The 19395-nt window shown below is 41.5% G+C and overlaps 1 protein-coding gene and 2 pseudogenes across 1 annotated transcript; 1 reads left to right on the forward strand and 2 right to left on the reverse strand.

The window, feature by feature from the left end:
• Nucleotides 1–2021: 2021 nt before the first annotated feature.
• On the reverse strand, nucleotides 2022–3137 carry LOC132646037 (speckle-type POZ protein-like; annotated as a pseudogene).
• Nucleotides 3138–6088: 2951 nt separating this feature from the next.
• LOC110543955 (TD and POZ domain-containing protein 2-like) lies at nucleotides 6089–15743 on the reverse strand (annotated as a pseudogene).
• A 1058-nt stretch (nucleotides 15744–16801) lies between these two features.
• Nucleotides 16802–17887, forward strand: LOC132657090 (speckle-type POZ protein-like). The gene is given in 1 exon segment (XM_060393308.1): nucleotides 16802–17887. A coding segment is annotated over 1 exon segment (1086 nt).
• Nucleotides 17888–19395: the final 1508 nt, after the last annotated feature.

Consider the following 19395-nt stretch of genomic DNA (forward strand, 5'->3'; position numbering starts at 1 on the left):
ATCCTAGTCTCTGTATGGTGATTTTGGTATACAGCTGGGTTAGGAATAACTACTGTATAGCTAAAACATAAACCAATATTAAAAAATTAATATTCAACAACATAATTATTGCCCATAGAGTATATGATAACCATGCTATAATACACAAACCCAAAGAATCCAAAGAGGACCCCAAAGAGGATATTTGAATCCCACTCAAAGAGTTAAAAATAGACATCTGAAGTAGATATAATGAAGAAAGTGGATGAAAAGGGGTGTGGAGATTTAGCAGGAATGGAGATCAGGTAAAGGGAGAGTAGGGTAGGAGGGTGATGGGAGAGGATGGACCTGTGCTAGGATGGAAATAGGTGTGGGCAGTAGACCTCTCTGAGACAGGGGAAGCTACCAGAAGGCTATAGGGACACCCTAACAGAGATATATAGTAGTGAAGTGTATGGAGTCTTCACTGACAACTTCCTGTAGCCAGGTGGAACTACCAGTGGAGAGAGGGAGACACCAACTCACTCACAAAACCTTCTGTTTGAAATGTGTCTCCTGTATAAGAAGTGTAGGGATTAAAGTGTAGTGGCGATTCAGGGAATGGCAAGCCAGGGCAGACCAACTTGAGTCCCATCCAAGAGAGAGCCAACCCCTGACACTTTAATGAAACTTTGATGTGCTTGCAGACAGAAGCCTGTCTTCAGAAAGGCTTCATCCAACAGCAGATGGAAACAGGTACAGAGACTTACAGTCAATTAATAGGCCAATTTCCGGAACTTTTGTGGAAGAGGGGAAGGAGGTTTGATGGAGCCAGAAGGGACAAGGACTGCACAAGACGGCATAGGGAATCAACTAACCTAGGTCTTTGGGAACTCACAGAGACTGAACCACCAAACAAATAGCACGCAAGGCAGGACCCAGACCCCCCTACACACATGGACCAGATGTGCAGTTTGTCATCAGAGGGATTCCCTAACAATGAGAGTAGAGGTTTTTTGTTGCCGGCCTTTGGATCACTTTCTTCCAAATGGACTGCCTGATCTATCCTCAATAGAAGATGTGCCCAGTCCTACTTGACATTCCAAGGGGTTGCTATCCATCAGTGGTCTATCATTCTCTGGGAATCAAGTGGGTAGGGATGCAAGGGAGGAGGTGGTATAGTTAGGGGATTAAAGAGGAAGAGGTAGGGTTAGTTCACATCCTGATGTAAAGCCAATTGATTAATTAAGTAAATAAGTAATGAAGAAAAAAGTAGTTGATGCAGTAGACACCAAGTGCTAAGAAAAAGGAGAAAGGGTTTTAATAGGAAAGGAGCACTGAGGAGTCTATACAAACCTCCATGGCTGAGCAGAGCTGGATGAACTAAACTTGAATTTCCTAAACGTATAAACCAAAGAAACTAACAAAACACTTCAGTGCTTTTATTGATTTTATATTTTATTTGTAACATTTGCTATATGGAGATGTATGAGCCCATGGAGGCAAGAAAGTGCCTCAGATCCTGTGTATGGTCAGTTACAAATGGATAAACTTTCTCCTGTATATGCTGGGAAGTGTGCAGGTGTCCTCTGCATGAGCAACAGGTGCTCTTCCCAACTGAGTTATCACTCCTGTCCTTACAAACTTATCTCATAGAACAGTCTTCTTTGCCTGTCCCTTCTCATATCATTACAGGTTCATGGATGTTTTTTCCTTTGTTCTGATCCATCAGTCATGGATTCAGATCAATCTAATCCAGACATGTTTCAGCCTAAAGAACCCCTGTTGAGATGTGTTTGTTGCACACAACTAAGTTCAATCTCAGTTTGCAACTAATGAGACAAATATCAAACCAGTAGGGAAACAAAATAGATATGAAATAGAATAAACCAGAGTCCAGACATGTCCACCAGAACAGCATTCCACATTCTTCCAGCTGTTTGAAATCTTAAGCCACAATGCTATCCTTCCCGAGACTCACTGTGAATGCTGCAGCAATACATAGCCTACCTTGGAGTTGCTGGTAACAACAGTGGCTGCTGTTCCAGAAACACAGGTGGAGGTCACAAGGAAGCAGGTGCTAGGATCTTTCTCTTCAGGTGTTTGAGAGGGGATTCCAGGAAAGGTCTCTGTGCAGAAGCCAGGGCATGGAATGCTTCAGCCAGCAAGTGGGGATAGAAATCCACCATGACCTTCCACCCCGAGGTTTCAGAGACCTCAGAAGCATGAATTGTAATGAAATACAGTGCCTGCATTTTCAGCTGCTCTGTACTGTGGAGGTCAGCCAGGATGAGAGTGAGAGCAGCATTCTCCACGAAGAGGTTCCTTCAGAGGGCATCCTCACACATGACCTTCAAGCGCTCCAGGCCATACCTGTCAGCAGCTGCCAGAACACCAGTGGCCATGGTGTGGCAGTTTGGTGCCTTCCCTGTGTAAATGAAGCCTATCATCTCCTTGAAGACTTGAGGCTCCAGGTCCTTGATCTCAACTTGGTTCTTTCGCCTGTTTATCATGTCATGTTGAAACATGGCTCTGAAAACTGGAGAGTGAGCTGCTAAGATGGCCTTGTGACCCCAGAATTCCTGACCAGATACCAAGAGGCAGCAGTCTGTGAAGAGGGAATTCTTCCATAGCTCTCCTAGCTCATCCATCAGAGTGCAGGTTGGAACCTTGATTGCCGATGTTGTGTTCTGTCCTGGAATGCTGCAGGAGCTTGGAACCATGTACACATTGCATAGGAGAATCAGGTGGTCCTCAGGGAGAAGGAGTTCTGCCTGGGACAACAGGAAATCTCTCAGGATAAACTTTTTGAATCTCCAGTTGCTGCCTGGCAGAAACCTAAGGACAATTTGGCTCCACAGTCCTTGGGTTTTCTCTCCTTCAGCATTTATGATCTAAAAGTTGAACTTCACCCAAATGGGGCTTTTTGGACAGTGGAGCAACACTAGGTGAACTGACAGGTAATCTTTGCTATCTTCATCGCTCCCACCGGGGTGTACTCTCAAAAGCCATTGGAGTTTGTTATTGGCTCCTGATGAGAAAGTCACACATTCAATGGCTTCCCTCATGCTCTCCAGGAAAAAGGAGAAGTTGCTGATGATCCACCTGTAGGAAAATGTCTGGATGGTGATCTGCATGGAGCAACAATTCTCAGCTGCCAGGTCATCTGACATTTCTGCTGGAGGCAGTTTGAAGTTTCAACTTGGCCCCAAACAAAGAATCAAGATTGTTTTCCCTTTAACATGTAGGACACAATTACAGATACTGTAGAATCTTAGAATGTGCTCTCTGCTTTCTTCCCTCTTTGATGAGACTGGAATCTCTCTGTAATTTACTATCCAGATTTCAGTATTAGTTTCAGAGAAGACAGTCCAGCCAGTCCCTTAACGATTCTCACATCACTCCAATGACTTCTCTGTATAGAATCTTAGGTCAAATGGTAACTACTTTTGGCTATTATACACAACTTTTGAAGTGTTTTCTATGTTCAATACATTCTTCCTTCAAAACATGTTGTATTTGCCAGAGTCCTGTAGATTAACAGTACCTACAGAATTAGTGTGTATATGTTTATGTATGTGTATATGCATATGTATACATAAACATATATACATACTTATATACTACAAAGAGGATTAAGGAGAATGACTTACCCGCTACGGTCAGGGTAATCCACTGATGGCTAACTGGGCACAGAAAGTCCAGGAAGCCAGTGAGTTGTTAAGTCCAGTAGGCTAGACATCTCGGGTTGTTCAGTGTATGCTGGAATGCTGAAGAAGGAGGCTGCAATGCCAGTGAAGAGTTGGGATTGCCAGCAAGATGAGGGCAAGCAGGGGAATGAACAAAGCTTCCTTCTTCCATGTCCTCATTTAGGCTTGCAGGAGAAGGTGTGGCCCAGTTAAAGATGTGTCTCCCATGACCAAGACCCGGATTAAAGGTGTGTGTCTTCTTGTTTCCAGGATTGAATCAAATGTGTCTTTGGACCTCCAAGTCAGTATTCAAAGTGGATCTACCAACTTGAAGTTAAGCAAAAACTTTCTTACAGGCTGATGCTCCAGTTTTCGGCATGAGTTAATTCCAGACGTAATCAAGTTTTTAACAAGAGGAGACATCATGTGTATTTTATTACAGTAGTTAAATTGCCACAAGTGAAGGGATCATGGTATGTACTCACTTATAAGGGGGCATTAGCCATTTGGTAGAGGATAACCATACTCCAATCCACAGACCCAAAGAAGCCAAGGAGGGCCTAAGGTAGGATATTTCAATCTCACTTAGAATGACAATAAAATGGAAACTGAATGAGGTGGAAGGAGAGAGGTAGGTGGGAGAGGGGTTTGGGAGGGAAACAATAGTGGGATCATGTTAGGGGGATACAGGTTGTGGACTAAAAAGGAAGGACCTTGAGAGAGGTGAAAAATTGCTAAGATGGGGCATCTCTGAGAGAGGGGTGGCTCCCAGGAGTCTATGGGGGATAACCCTAGCTGAGATTCCTTGAAGCTAGGGATATGGAAACCCACAGTATCCATGGGGAATGCTCAGTGGAGGGAGGGAGAGACCCACTCACTCATAAAAGCTGCAACCTTAAATGTGTCTCACCAACAAGAAGTGTAGGGATTCAAGTGGAGTGGAGATTGAGGGAATGCCTAGCTGATGAGCAGACCAACTTGAGAGCCATCCCATGAGAGAGAGCCACCCGCTGATACTGTTACTGAAACATAGATGTGCTTGCAAACAGAAGCCTAGCATAAATATTTTCTGAAAGGCTGCATCCAGTAGCAGATGGAAACAAATGCAGAGACCAACAGGCAATTAAGAGGCCAATATCCAGGAGTGTTGTGGAAGAGTGGGAGGAAGGTTTGAGGGAGCCAAGGGGTGAAAGACAGCAGAAGAAGGCTTAGGGAATCAACTAACCTGGGCATATGGGTGCTCACAGAGACTGCACCACCAAGCAAAAAACATGTATGGGCTACACCCAGAACTCGAATACACATGTAGCAGATGTGCAGGTTGGTCATCATAGGAATTCCCTAACAATGGGAGTATAGCTTCTTTGTTGCCTGCCTTTGGATCACTTTCTTCTAACTGGACTGCATGGTCTAGCCTAAATAAGAGATGTGCCCAGTCCTACTTGACATTTCAAGGCTGATTAATATGCATGTAGGTCTACCCTTTACTGGGAATAAAGTGAGTGGGGAAGAAAGAGAGGGGGAAGTAAAGATAAAGGCTTAAATTGGAGGAGGTAGTGTAAGTTCACATCCTGATGCAAAGGCAAATGATTAATTAAGTAAGTAAGTAAGAAATAAAGGAAGTAAAAATGAGTTGCAACAGTAGACACCGAGTGCTAAGAAAGAGAAGAAAGTGTTTTAACGGGGCGGGGAAACTGAGGAATCTGCACAAACACCCACAGCTGAGCAGAGCTGGATGCACTAAACTTCACTTCCTTAAACATAAAAACTAGAGAAACTCAAAACTGACTTCATCATTTTTATTAATTTTATATTTTATTTCTAAGGGTTGGTATACAGAGATGTATGTGCCGCTGGAGGCAAGAAAGTGCCTCAGAGCCTGTGTATGTCCAGTTACAGATGGTCGAAACCTCTTCTGTGTTTGCTGGGAAGCACCCAGGTGTTCTCTGAAAGAGCAACAGGTGCTCTTCCCAACTGAGTTATCACCCTTGTCCTTACAAACTGAGCTTTAAAAAAAAGTCGTCTTTGTCTGTCCCTTCTCATATCATAACAGATTCATGTTTGTTTTCCCCATTGTTCTGATCCCGTGGTCATGGGTTATGCTCAGTCCAATCCAGAAATGTTTCATTAAAAGAACCCCTGTTAGATGTGTTTGTTGCAATCAACCGAGTTCAATCTCAGTTTCCAAGTCATGGGACAACTATCAAACCAGTACAGCAACAAGTAGGCATGAGGTAGAATAAACCAGAGTCTAGGGCTGTCCACCTGACCACCATTCCACCTTCTTTCCAGCTCTTTGATATCTTTAGCCACAATGTTGTGCTTCCCAAGATTCACTTTAAACATGGCAGAAGTACCATAGTCTACCTGGGAGTTTCTGGTAACAGTGACTGCTGCTTCAGGAAGACAGGTGGAGGTCACAAGGAAGCAGGTGCTAAGATCTATCTCTTCAGGCATTTGAGAAGGGGTTCCAGGAAAGTCTTCTGTGCAGAATCCAGGGCATGGAATGGTTCAGCCAGCAAGTGGGGATGGAAATCCACCAAGACTTTCCAACCCAAGGTCTCAGAAACCTCAGAAGCATGAACTCTAATGAAATCCAGTGTCTGCATTTTCAGCTGCTCTGCACTGTGGAGGTCAGCCAGGATGAGAGTGTGAGAGGCATTCTCCACACAGAGGTCTCTACAGAGGGCCCTCCAGGCCATACCTGTCAGCAGCTGCCAGCACACCAGTGGCCATGGTGTGGCAGTTTGGTGCCTTCCCTGTGTAAATGAAGCCCATCATCTCCTTGAAGACTTGAGGCTCCAGGTCCTTGATCTCAACTCTGTTCTTTCTCCTCTCCTCCATGTCATGTTGAAACATGGCTCTGAAAATTGGAGAGCGAGCTGCTAAGATGGCCTTGTGAGCCCAGAATTCCTGACCAGATACCAAGAGGCAGCAGTCTGTGAAGAGGGAATGCTCCCACAGTGCTCCCAGCTCATCTGTCAAAGAGCACCTTGGAATCTTGATTACAGATGTCTGTCGAGAAAGGCTGATGACATCTTGGCCCACACTCACCTTGCAAAAGAGTGTGAGCCTGCCATCAGGTAGTAGCCATTGCTCCTGGGACAGGAGGAACTCTCGAGGGATGAACTTTTTGAATCCCCAGTGTTGGTATGGCAGGAAACCCTTGACATTTTGGCTCTCCACATTATTTCTTTTCTCCCCATTCTCATCTAAAATCCAAAACTGGAACTTTGCCCAAGTGGGGCTCTTTGGACAGCTGAGCAATGCCAGGTAAACTAAAAGGTAATCTCTGCTTTCTTCATCAAACCCATTCTAGTATAATTTCAAACACCATTTTCTTTGGTCATTGGCTTCTGATGAGAAAACTGGACTGCTAATGACTTCGCTCAATCCCTCCAGAGAAAAATGGAAGTTACTGATTGTCCACTTGTAGGAAAATGTCTGCAACTGTGGATTATGGTATGCTAACCACTGGGAAATACTGCCTCAACTGGCCTACTACTAGTGCCCAGCCAAACGTGTGGACAAAGCCATGGACACCTGGAGAGCTATTCTTTCACATTGCGAGACGCAAGGTGAGGTCAATCTCTCGTGTTCATTCTTTCCACAGAAGAAGCTTCTCATCCTCTATGCCTGATGGCTGGACTGCCTCTGCTCAGGAAGCAGGAGACCACAGGAGCCAGGGACACTGCCAAGGTGATGGACTAACTAGTCATCTCTGTCATTTTGATTGGTACATTTACTTAGCTCATAATTTATCCTTCTCAGGTCTCTGTTCACATTGATGGCTAGGCTGGAGGGCTAGGCTTAGCTAATGGTAGCTTGGCAGCTAAAGAACAGACAATTAGGTTCACTATCAGCTCATTGGACAGTTCACTAGTTAGTTAAAACTACTAGGTACAATATCTTTTATATAAAACAAAACAACAAAACAAAACAAAAAAACAGTTTTGCCCTGCTCACAGGCTTTACATCAGTTGCCAATGTCTTATGATAATAGTTAAATAAAAAATATAAAGTTTATGTAGGATCTGAGGATATAAGAGTTCAGGTTATAAAAATGTAAAAAATGTTTATCTACATTTCAAAGTGTCGATTTAATGGATATCAGGTTAACACTGTAGTAAAAAAAAAAAAGAACAGTACAAGCAGTTTCTCAGGCAGGCAATTTTACTTAGCCCAAATATAAGAGGGCTTACTCAAGATTGCACAGAGCCTGCTGTCTGGTTACTATGGTTGCCCGGGGTTTCTCAGGGTCAGAACAGTCTTCTGTAGGACCACCAAGGTCAGTCTATAAGAGACTGGACTTTGAAAAATAGCCAAGAGGCTGAATTCTACTGTTCAGATGCCATTAACTCCAAAAAGGCTGCCACATGGACACACTTAAGTTGTTTATAAAAGATATAAAACAAACAGCTGACTGGTACCCATTCTGTTGGATATAGTTTTACCTGTTACTCTCAAAATGTTGTTGTATTAGACTTGCTGATATGTTACTTTTCTGAGTTTTTAAAGATATATATTTCCTTTTGTATACCAAAAATTCATATGAGTTTATAAAAATCAAATCATGAGACCTGGATCTGGCATAGCTCAAATGGATCTTAGATAAGTTTTTTCCTGGTGTTGGCATTCCTCACTTTTCTGATTTAACAGACAAATCTTAACTTCTGTCTCTAGTCCGAATTTGTCTCAGCAGATTTTCACATGGTTGACTCTATTTCTGGGATCAGCTATGGACTGCAAGCTGAAATCTGGACTTGGAAGCCAACATGACTGCTCCCTATCTCTTCAATCGGATCAAGTAACCAGAGACTGTTAAGGACTGCTTCATTGATCAGCCTTTGACTGGCTCCTAGTAATCTTTACTAAATTGGGAAAAACTTATGATTAGACAAAAGGTCATGATTTTGGCATCAAAGTAAGATTCTAGTATCTTGGGCAGGAGCTCTAAAGATTGTAAAAAATCTTAATATTCAGTTAAAAGCAACCCCCCTGCCCACTCAAGGAATGGGACCCTTATCTACTTTGTTTGTTTCTTTAACGTTTTAACCCAGATAATTACAGACTAAGGTAAATACCCATGTACTCTCCCCAACTTTTGACCAAAAATTTCAGCCTCTTTCAAACTGAGATATCAACGATCCAATCATCAGAACTGAAGAAACTTCAGAAGACAGATATTCGGCCCATTGTCCCATTCTACAGGCTGAAATGTTGAGTCAAAAGGAAAAAAAATCATAAGATAAAATTCTCACTCTTCAGCTGCCTCATGATTGAAGCAGTTACAAATAGAAGGGGGAAAATGAAAGGTTAGACTAACTTTGTAACCTGTATGTCTTCTAAAGCCTATAGTTTTGAGTTCTAGGTCCAGGTTAAGCTAAAGCCTCTTAGTACCTTTCCAGAGAACAGAGAAATGTGACCCTATCTGTGAGGACAGATATTTTAAAAAGTGAGCAAGCAATGAGCTTCACTCAGCAAAAAGAACAACCAGAACCTTGTCTTTGACATAGTGTTTCTTAGTAACCAACGCAAACTTCTGAGTAGTTTCTGACCTCCAGCCAAGAGTCTGCAGCCCCAATATTCAAGGATGAGCTAACCACCCCCACCTTCAATTGCAGCTGCATCCACACTTGGCAGGACTGGCCAAGCTTGAGCACCTAAGACTAACCAATTATCTTACTTTATAGCTTCCTCATCCAATGACAAACCTGCGACTTCAAATTTCCTGCAATTTTTCTTTTAAAAACCTAAATGACTTTGTCTCCCAGTGCCACTCTTTGTTGACCAAGCAGAAATGACCCCATTGTGCAATGGTTAAAATAAACCTCTTGCTTTTGCAATGAGTAGCATGGTCTGTGGGAGTTTCTGGGAAGGGCACAAACTTGAACTCCTGAGCTGTGAGACCCCAGGTCTTACACTATGAACATGGTTGAGGAAATGTCCTTGATGTATACTTGAGCATCATTTGGATATATGCCTAGGAATGGTATGGCTGGGTCTTGAGGTAACACTATTCCTATTTATCTGAGAAAGCACCAGATTGATTTCCAAAATGGTTGTTCAAGTTTGCGTTTCTACCAGCAATGGAGTAGGGTTCCTCTTTCTCCACATCCTCTCCAGCACGTGTTTTCAGTTGAGTTTTTGATCTTAGCCATTCTGATGGGAGTAAGGTGAAATCTGAGGTTTATATTGATTTCTGTTTCCCTGATGGCTAAGGATGTTGAGCATTTCTTTAAGTGTTTCTCTGCCATTCTATATTCCTCTACAGAAAATTCAGTTTAGCTCTTTTCCACATATTTTAATTGGATTACTTAATGTGTGGCAGCCCATTTGAAGATAATGGCAAACTAGAGTGGGCATCTCAGCAGTGGAATTCGGCCTCTTGGCCCTGGTTCCTATCTAAAGCTTGGTCTCTCAGAGATTGACCCTGGCAATTCTACAGCAGAGGGCTCTGACCCTGAGAACTAGACAATAAATTCCATGCAATCATGGTAACCAGACAGCAGGTTCTGTGTAACCTTGAGTGAGCCCTCTGTGTTTTGGCTAAGTAAAATTGCCTCCGTGAGAAACTGCTTGTACTTTCCTGCTACTTAAGTGTTAACCTGACTTTCAGTAAAGGACACCTGGATCAGAGCCTAGACTTAGTGTCCCTCTTTGTGTTGCCCTGTCTCCTTCCCCCCAGCCCTCACTCAAGTGGTATCCAGGTTTCATTGCAGGCCGATGACAGTAATTTGTCGCTGTTTAACTTTTTTTTAATGATTTGACTTTACTTTTAAAAGAAATAACAAAACTTTAGTTATAACAGCAAAAAAAATAGAGAAAACATATTTTTTTAACTGTCCAAACTTTCAATATTCATTTAACCATCCTGTTCCAGCTTTGCTGTGGCCATTGTTAGAGGATCTTTATTGCTGCATTAAAATAGGTGAGAATGAACACTGCACACTATGAATGCATACAAAAATGTCAAGGACAGACTCAATAAATAAAAAACAGCCAGTCTATTTAATAAAAATTGACGAATAACAAAAGTGTTCAAAGTTTCCAGTTCCTCTTCTGCCATCTCAGTAGGTTAAAAAGTAGGGCTGCCATGCGACTATGGTGTTGATGTCTTTTTATATTCTGGATATTGGCCCTCAGTCAGATACAGGGCTGGTGAAGATCCTTTTCCAATCTGTAGGTTATTGTTTTGTTCTGATGACAGTATCCTTTGCTTTACAGAAGCTTTTCAGTTTCATGAGGACCTGCTTATTGATTGTCAGTCTTAGAGACTGTGTTGTTGGTGTTCTGTTCAGGAAGTTGTATCCTGTGCCAATGAGTTCAAGGCTCTTCAGGGGGATGTTTCTTATATGATTTTGTTTAAAATATTTTCTGGGAATTTGAGCTGGGATTCATTGCTCCTTCAAGTCCTATTATTCTTAAGTTTGTTCTTTTCATAATGTTCAAGAAATTCTGGATGCTTTGACTCAGGAAATTTTTTTTGGAGTTAACGTTTTCATTTCCTTTTATTGTATCTTCAGTACCTGAGATCTCTAGTCCTTATCTTCTATTCTGTTGGTAATGCTTGTTTCTATATTTCCTGTTCACTTACTCCATTTTCCATTTCTAGAGTTCCCTCAGTTTGTTTTCATTTAATTGAATCTATTTCCATTTTTAGTTATTCAAGAGTTTTATTGAGTTTCTACAACAATGTTTTTGTTGTTACTAATGGTTTGTTTGTTGGTTTTTTGGTTTGGCTTTATGGCTTTCTTCAAGGTATTTATTTACCGCCTGTAATTTTTGATTGTCTCTTTTTTTACCTTTGAATTATCGAATTAATTACTTAACTAATTAATAAGTTAACTTTACGATTTCTTTTTTCCCTTTTATTCTCTTCTCCCAGTGCCTACTCACCCGACATTTTCCCCTCCCCTTCTTATCAGAGAAGAAAATATTTCCCTATGAATGCCAGTTCATCAGGCATTTTAGACAATGAATGACCTTGGGCATTCAAATAGAGAACTTGGAACACTTTCTCAATACTTTGGGGAAGAACAAAAGACTTTGGTATTTATTTTGTTAATTTTACCAAATGAAACCAAGCCATACAATATGAGTCAATTAAAAAATCGCACTGTTTATAATGTATTATATCAGAATGATAAAATAATGAAAACACTTCTGATGAAAATTTTTACATTGTCTGAAAATCAAGAAAAATATCTTAAAATAAAAAGAACTGGGCTGGGGAAAGGCTAACCTGAAGGTATTATGGAATGTTATAGAAGGTATGAACTGTATTTGCTTTGTTTTTTCACACCTGCAAGCATGATCTGAGAGAGAACTGTAAGATATGTTGCTCTTAATTTAAAAGACTAATGTTTCTTCCAAACAAAATGGGTTGTTGTTGTTGTTCTTGTTGTTTTTTGTTCTTCTTTGCAGCTCTATGTTAGCCCAGGGTTTTATAGGGGTATATTCAAGTCCTTGTTAGTTATTATAAAAATATATCCCTAGTTGCCAGTTCCTATATAGATGATTTAATGCTGTTTCTTTCAGGCCAATAGGTTTGAAATGGCGAGAACTGTCCACCTCTGCTAAGGTTGACAGCTGTGTTTAGTTTTCCATTTAGTGCTAAATGAAACTTTTATCCTTTATGCTTTTTTGCTGTTCAGTCTTAATGCAATATCATAGGATGAGTAAGATTTGCTAGCCCTTCTATATATTGTATCTGATTGAAATAATACAGAATAAATACTTCATAGAAAATAGAGACAAGCACCATAGCAATAAACAATGGGAATTAGTTGGAAATCAGGTGGGAAAATTCTTCCTAATGTTACAGATATGGTTTAGAAAAAGAGCCATTGTGATAAATTGCCTTAGGCATTGTGATTGTGTGCCTCAGAAAAGGTCACCCCACCCTGCTAAACTTTACCCAATTCTGTAAAAGCAAGGCTTATGGTCCCTGCTTGCTGCCATGGAAGCCCCCTGATCACAGACTTTGCCTTTAAAAACCCTGTTCACTCAGAGCTCAGGGTCTGACTTCTCTACTGCTGTGTTAATGAGACTTGGGTCCTGAGTTTAATCGATCTTGTAATAAAGCTGTCTTGCAATTGCATTGAGTCATCTCCTGGTGCTCTCTGAGGGTCCAGTGAACCTGACATCACAGTAGTAGGACTTTTATTTGAAAAGGAAAACAGTTTTGTTTTCCTTACAAGCTTCATGTTAGTTGTTTATTTTATTATATATAGCTGGATAAAAATATATACAAATTATATAAAATTTAAGGATCTGGAGAAAAATTTCAGAGTTAAAAAAGTAATGAAAGGTTCTAAATAAAATTTTAAGGAAATGTTTCAGATTTCTACCCCCTTCTTTGCTATTGATATGTTTATATTGTTATAAGACTTCAGAAGGATAGGCTTATAATATTGATTAATAAAATTAGGATAGAGTGATGGAACACTGACTGCTTATTTTCCAGTCACAATCTTGAAATTTTAATTTTCTTTTGGTTGTCTTCTGGAGATAGACTTAAAGATGCATTTCATCATGCTCAGATTTTCTGTCGAAAAAGTTTATTGGACCCCAAAAGCCAGAGATTTTACTATGGTATTTTTAATATATGTGATTTTGGAGGTGGACTTTGATACAGGATTTAGGAAAATTTTAAATTTATTTCTTCTAGTTGTTTTGTTAAGGAAAGCCCAAGCATTCAGAGTTTAATACTAAAGCCATTAATGTATATCTGCCAAAATTTTCAGTGTAACGTGGAGATGGGGACGAAAAGTAAATGCTGAGTGTATAAAAAATGGCCAAGCTCCATTGGTGCTGATTACAAACAGCTGTACCCACAATTAAAATGTTAAAGTTTCAGACCATGGACACATTTAAATTTTTATAAAGGTTGCTAAAGAAATAGCTAAGAAGAATTGGCACTCATTCCATTGGATGCAGTTTTATCTTATTTTTCTGAGTCTTTTTATATATTTCCTTTAGCAAACTCTAAATTTTAGCATTTATTAGACAATTTTTAGTTTTTGTGTCTAGTTTGAATTTGCCTCAGCAGATTTTCACCTGGTTGAGACTGCAAACTGACATCTGACATCTGAACTTGCTAGAAGCTGACTTGATTGCTCACTACCTCCTCAGACAGATCAGCAACTAAACAGAGGCTTCTGAGGACCACCCCATTCCCAGGCTTTGGCTGGCATTTCAGCCTCCCTAGCCCCTGATGCCAAAGGTCCTATTGTCACATTGAATACATTTTAGAAGAAGAGACCACTGGCCCAAAATCCTACCTACAGGCTGAAATGCTAAGTCAAAGGGGGGGCCCTGACATTAGCTATTATCTTGGGGACATACTTAGCTGGAGCAGAAACTAGTACTGCAATACTGCAATGCTTTTGGTCAGTTTTGGATCATGCTTGCTTAACAAGTTCTTAGGATATATTAGGCAAAGATTACAGTTGATGGTAATGAGAACACAGTACTGACAGTTAGAAGCTGAGCAAGGAATGTAAGAGCCCAAGATTGGCCTCTTTATTTACAAGAAAGGGGGGGGAATGAAGAGTTAAAGTTATCCTGAATGACTCCATTTTGAAATGAGGAGCCATCTTGATTGGGGGCTGAACTCAAGTATCAGGAAATATCACACAATGTGCACCTGGCAGAAAACAAATTTAGCTCTTCTAGCAATGGCCTCCAGGAAATATCACAGAATAAATGTTTATTAAAAAAATAGAGACAATCTCCCTGGCAATAATTAATGAGAATCAGTTGGGAGTATTCTCCCCAAAATTTCAGATGTAGTTTAGAAGAATGGCAATTGTGCTTATGTAAAGAGTCACCTCTCCCCTATGGCTTTTACTCAATCCTGTAACATCAAGGCATGAACCCAGATACTTTCTGTCATGGAAACATATCACCCCACCCCAATGCTTGCCTTCAAGTAAATCTCCTACTTGCAATCTTTCCCTTTAAACACCCTGCACACTCAGAGCTCAAGATCCCACTTCTCTACTGCTGTGTCAGTGAGACTTGGATCTCCAGTTCACTCCCTCTTCTCATAAAGCTCTCTTGCATGGAGTCATCTCATGGTAGTTTCTGAGCATCCCATGATCGTGCTATTACAACCTGAATTCCTTTGGCATTCACTTCCCAAAGAGAACCATCCCACAAAGTGCACCTTCCCTTTTCTCACTCAAAGAATGAGAACCTTTATGATCAGAGCCCACGCTTCCTGCTCCAGAGGATTGCAGCTCTCCTGTAAGAGGCTGCTCCCACTCTCCTGAGGCATGCTCTTTTCTGCACAGGATGCAAAATTAGGAGCACATTGCTTACAAAGGAGGTGACTTGAATTGATCACCTGCAAAAATTCAAGGGACAGATTTGAGAAAAGGAGTACCAGTTACCCTAACCTTAAAGCCACCTGGAAACCACTTAGTAGAGACACTCTTGAAATCTAACTGAGGAGCCAAAAGTCAAAGTATCAAAGCCAATTGACTGATTTATGCTGTACTGAGGGATGAGCAACATAGGAGCCAGACTCACAAGAGATCTAGGCTTGTAACTGCTGAGCTGATTGAATCACAGGAACTATTTCTGTATTCTGTAGGCTGAGTGAATCTCTCCAAGATGTGAAGAACTGAGCAGAAAAAAGAGATGTAGGTTCCATTTCAAACTTCACTTTACAGAATGGGAAACATCACAAAGCACAATCTAGGGTAATGTAGACCATATGCTGCACCTTTTGAAACCTGAATAATCTCTTACTACTAAGGCCCAGCAGAGGAATCGTCAGTTCTAAGGTTGAAGAAGACTGAATTCACCAATGGAGAATGCGGAACATGAGGTGCTGAGTACCTGAATTCTGTGATTGAATTGAAAACCTCCCTGATGGTCATAAACCACACCTTCAGTTAGATCTGGGAAAGTATTTCCAAGGAGGATTCTCTGAGGGAAAAGTATAAGACCATTAACAAAACTGGGAGGAGCCATCACACAGACTACTGGTCTGTTTGGAATAAAAGGCAGAAAGAATCCCACATTCACAGCTTCATGGCTCTGCTTCCTGCACAACATATACGAGATCTTCCTCTTGTCTTCCATGCTGTGAAGACTCAGACCTCTGACAAGGTAGAGACAACACCCTTCCCTGATTATGTTCCTGGAAGGGATGAGTGTAACACTATCACAAGTGTAAACAATATCTGGACAGAGACTGACTTCATCCTTTTTATGGAATATTGACCAAAGTATGCTCAATACAGTTGTGATGTCCATTTATGTTCCCAATAGGACAACTTCAGGAACTTAGTAAAATACAAAACAGCAGGGCACAACTTTTAGAAGAATTTTGCTTGACATGAATTAGGTAGACCCAGTTCAAATGCAGATTTTTGCAGTAGGAAAACACACACACCTTTAATCCAGATCTTGGGGCTACAAGACACACCTCTAATTGGGCCACGCCTTCTACTATAAGCCTATACAAGCACATGAAGACGGAAACTCTGGTTCTTTGCCTGCTTGCCCTCAACTTGATAGCAAGTGGATCACTTCACTGGCAGTAGAGCCTACTTGTTCAGAAGTCCAGCATATATACTGAAGACACCTGAGACTTCTAGACTTTTGGATTAAGTAAGTACTGGCTTTAACTATTGTGGGATTAGCTGGACTGCAGTTTGTAAGTCATTGTCATAATTCCTCTTTCTGTATGTATATAGAGAAGTTCATTCTGTACATTGTTACTCTACAGGACCCCAACTGATACCTCATTAATGAAATGAGAGTCTCTAATATTTTCTATTCTTATGAAGTTGGATATGAAAGCTAAATCTAGTTATTATTGACCTAAGTGTCAAGATACACCACACACACACACACACACAAACACACACACACACAATTTAGCAGTGGCTAGTGGCTGGTGCTAACTTCTCTGACTAATGTTCAAGTCTAGATAAATATTTTCAGAGAGATACAAATGTCCAAAGTCATAGAAAGGGGAACCTAGGAGAATTTGAAACTAAACTTTAATAATTATCTATAATTTTGTCATTCATGGTAAAGACATAAGAAATCCTAACTCTTTTTGTGTGTTTGTTTGTTTGTTTGTTTGTTTGTTTTTCTGGTCCAGTTTAACTTCTAAGCTACCTACAGGAGTAATGTCTGACAACTTAGAAGCTGAGAGTGGGGGCTCCACACAGATCACCGTCCAGACATTTTCCTTCAGGTGGACCATAAGCAACTTCTCCTTTTGCATGGAGGAAATGAGGGAAACCATTGAAAGTGCGAGTTTCTCATCAGGAGCCAATGACAAACTGCACTGGCGTTTGAGTGTAAACCCCACTGGGAGCGATAAAGATAGCAAAGATTACGTGTCAGTTCATCTACTCTTGCTCCGCTGTCCAAAAAGCCCTGTTTGGGCGAAGTTCCACTTTTGGATCATAAATGCTGAAGGAGAGAAATGCTTAGGACTATGGAGCCAAATTGTCTTTAGGTTTATGCCTGGTGGTGGCTGGGGATTCAAAAAATTCATCCTTAGAGATTTCCTGTTGTCCCAGGCAGAACACCTTCTTCCTGAGGACCACCTGACCCTCCTGTGTGATGGGTCTGTGGTTCAAGACTCCTGCAGCACTGCAGGACAGAACATGATATCAGCAATCAAGGTTCCAAGCTGCACTTTGACAGATGAGCTAGGAGCACTGTGGAAGAATTCCCAATTCACAGACTGCTGTTTCTTGGTATCTGGTCAGGAATTCTGGGCTCACAAGGCCATCTTAGCAGCTCGATCTCCAGTTTTCAGAGCCATGTTTAAAGATGACATGGAGGAGAGGCAGAAGAACAGAGTTGAGATCAAGGACCTGGAGCCTTAAGTCTTCAAGAAGATGATGGGCTTCATTTACACGGGGAAGGCACCAAACCTCCACACCATGGCCACTGGTGTGCTGGCAGCTGCTGACAGGTATGGCCTGGAGCGCTTGAAGGTCATGTGTGTGGATGCCCTCTGCAGGGACCTCTCAGTGGAGAATGCTGCTCACACTCTCATCCTGGCTGACCTCCAAGGTGCAGAGCAGCTGAAAATGCAGGCACTGGATTTCATTACACTTCATGCTTCTGAGGTCTCTGAGACTTCCGGGTGGAAGGTCATGGTGGATTTCCATCCCCAGTTGCTGGCTGAAGCATTCCACGCCCTGGCTTCTGCACAGAGCCCTTTCCTGCAACCCCCTCTCAAACGCCTGAAGAGATAGATGTTAGCAATGCTTCCTTGTGACCTACACCTGTCTTCCTGAAGTAGCAGCCACTATTGTTACCAGCAACTCCTAGGTAGACTATGGTATTAGTGCGGCATTTACATTGAATCTTGGGAAGGAGAGCGTCATGGCTGAGGATTTAAGACCCCGGGGAAGAAGGTAGAATGCTATTCAGCTGGACAGCCCTGGGTTCTTGCTTATTCTACCTCAAATCTACCTTGTTGCTGTACTGATGTGATAGTTGTCAAATGAGTTGGAAACTGAGTTTGAACTTAGTTGATTGCAACAAATGCATCTCAACAGTGGTTCTTTGGGCTGAGACATGTCTGGATTGGACTGAGCAGAACCCATGATCAGGGGCTCAGAGCAAATGGAAAAATAAAAATGAACCTGTAATGATATGAGAAGGGACAGACTTTTTTTTTTTAAGCTCAGGTTGTAAGGACTGAATGGATAACTTCATTGGGAAGAGCACCTGTTGCTTTTGCAGAGGACACCTGGACACTTCGAAGCAAAGACAGGAGAGGTTTCAACCATGATTAACTGGATATACTCAGGGTCAGAGAGACTTTCTTGTTTCCATGGGCATATACCTTTCTGTATACAATACCTTGCAAATAAAATGCAAAATGAAAAAAAAATGATGAAGTTCATTGTGTGTTTTCGTGGTTTCTTTGTTTAGGGAAGTCAAGTTCAGTGCATCAAGGTCTGCTCAGCTGTCGAGGTTTGTGCAGACTCCTCAGTGCCCCAGGCTTATTAAAACCCTTTCTCCTCTTTCTTATCACTCAGTGTCTACTGCTGCAACTCATTTTTCCTTCTTTCATTCATTACTTACCTACTTGACTTTACATCATAAGATGATCAATCCTCATTCAGAAAGGAAATGGGGCAGACATCAGAAAAAAAAAGTGAAATCAAGTAACAAGACAGGAGCCTACCACAGAGAGCCTTTGAAAGACTCTACCTGGCAGGGTATTAAAGCAGATGCTAAGACTGATAGAAAAACTTTGGGCAGAGTGCAGGCAATCTTATGTAAGAAAGGGGAAATAGAAAGACCTGGAAGTGTCTGAAGTTCCAAAAAGAAAACAACAGAATCAAAAATTCTGTGCTCAGTGGTCTTTTCTGAGCCTGATACACCTACCAGATTCCATTTATGAAGATAACTTAAAACCCTTGCACAGGTGTAGCCTGTGTAGCTCAGTCTCCAAATGTGCACCTTAGTAAGGGGAACAGGGGCTGTCTCTGACATGAACTCAGTGGCTGGCTCTTTGATCATCTCTCCATAAGGGAGTGGGGTTCAGCATGACCTGGCCACAGAGGAAGACTTTGAACGACAGTCCTGATGAGACCTGATATGCAAGGGTCAGATGGCAGCGGAGGATGTCCTCCCCTATCAGTGGACTGAGGAAGGGGCATGGGAGGAGATGATTGATGGAGAGAAGGGCTTGACGTAGCCCTCCCATACACATGTATTTAGCAAATGTGCAACTTATTTTTCATTTCCC

Source organism: Meriones unguiculatus, chromosome 10, assembly GCF_030254825.1.
Source record: "Meriones unguiculatus strain TT.TT164.6M chromosome 10, Bangor_MerUng_6.1, whole genome shotgun sequence".
Classification (NCBI taxonomy): domain Eukaryota; kingdom Metazoa; phylum Chordata; class Mammalia; order Rodentia; family Muridae; genus Meriones; species Meriones unguiculatus.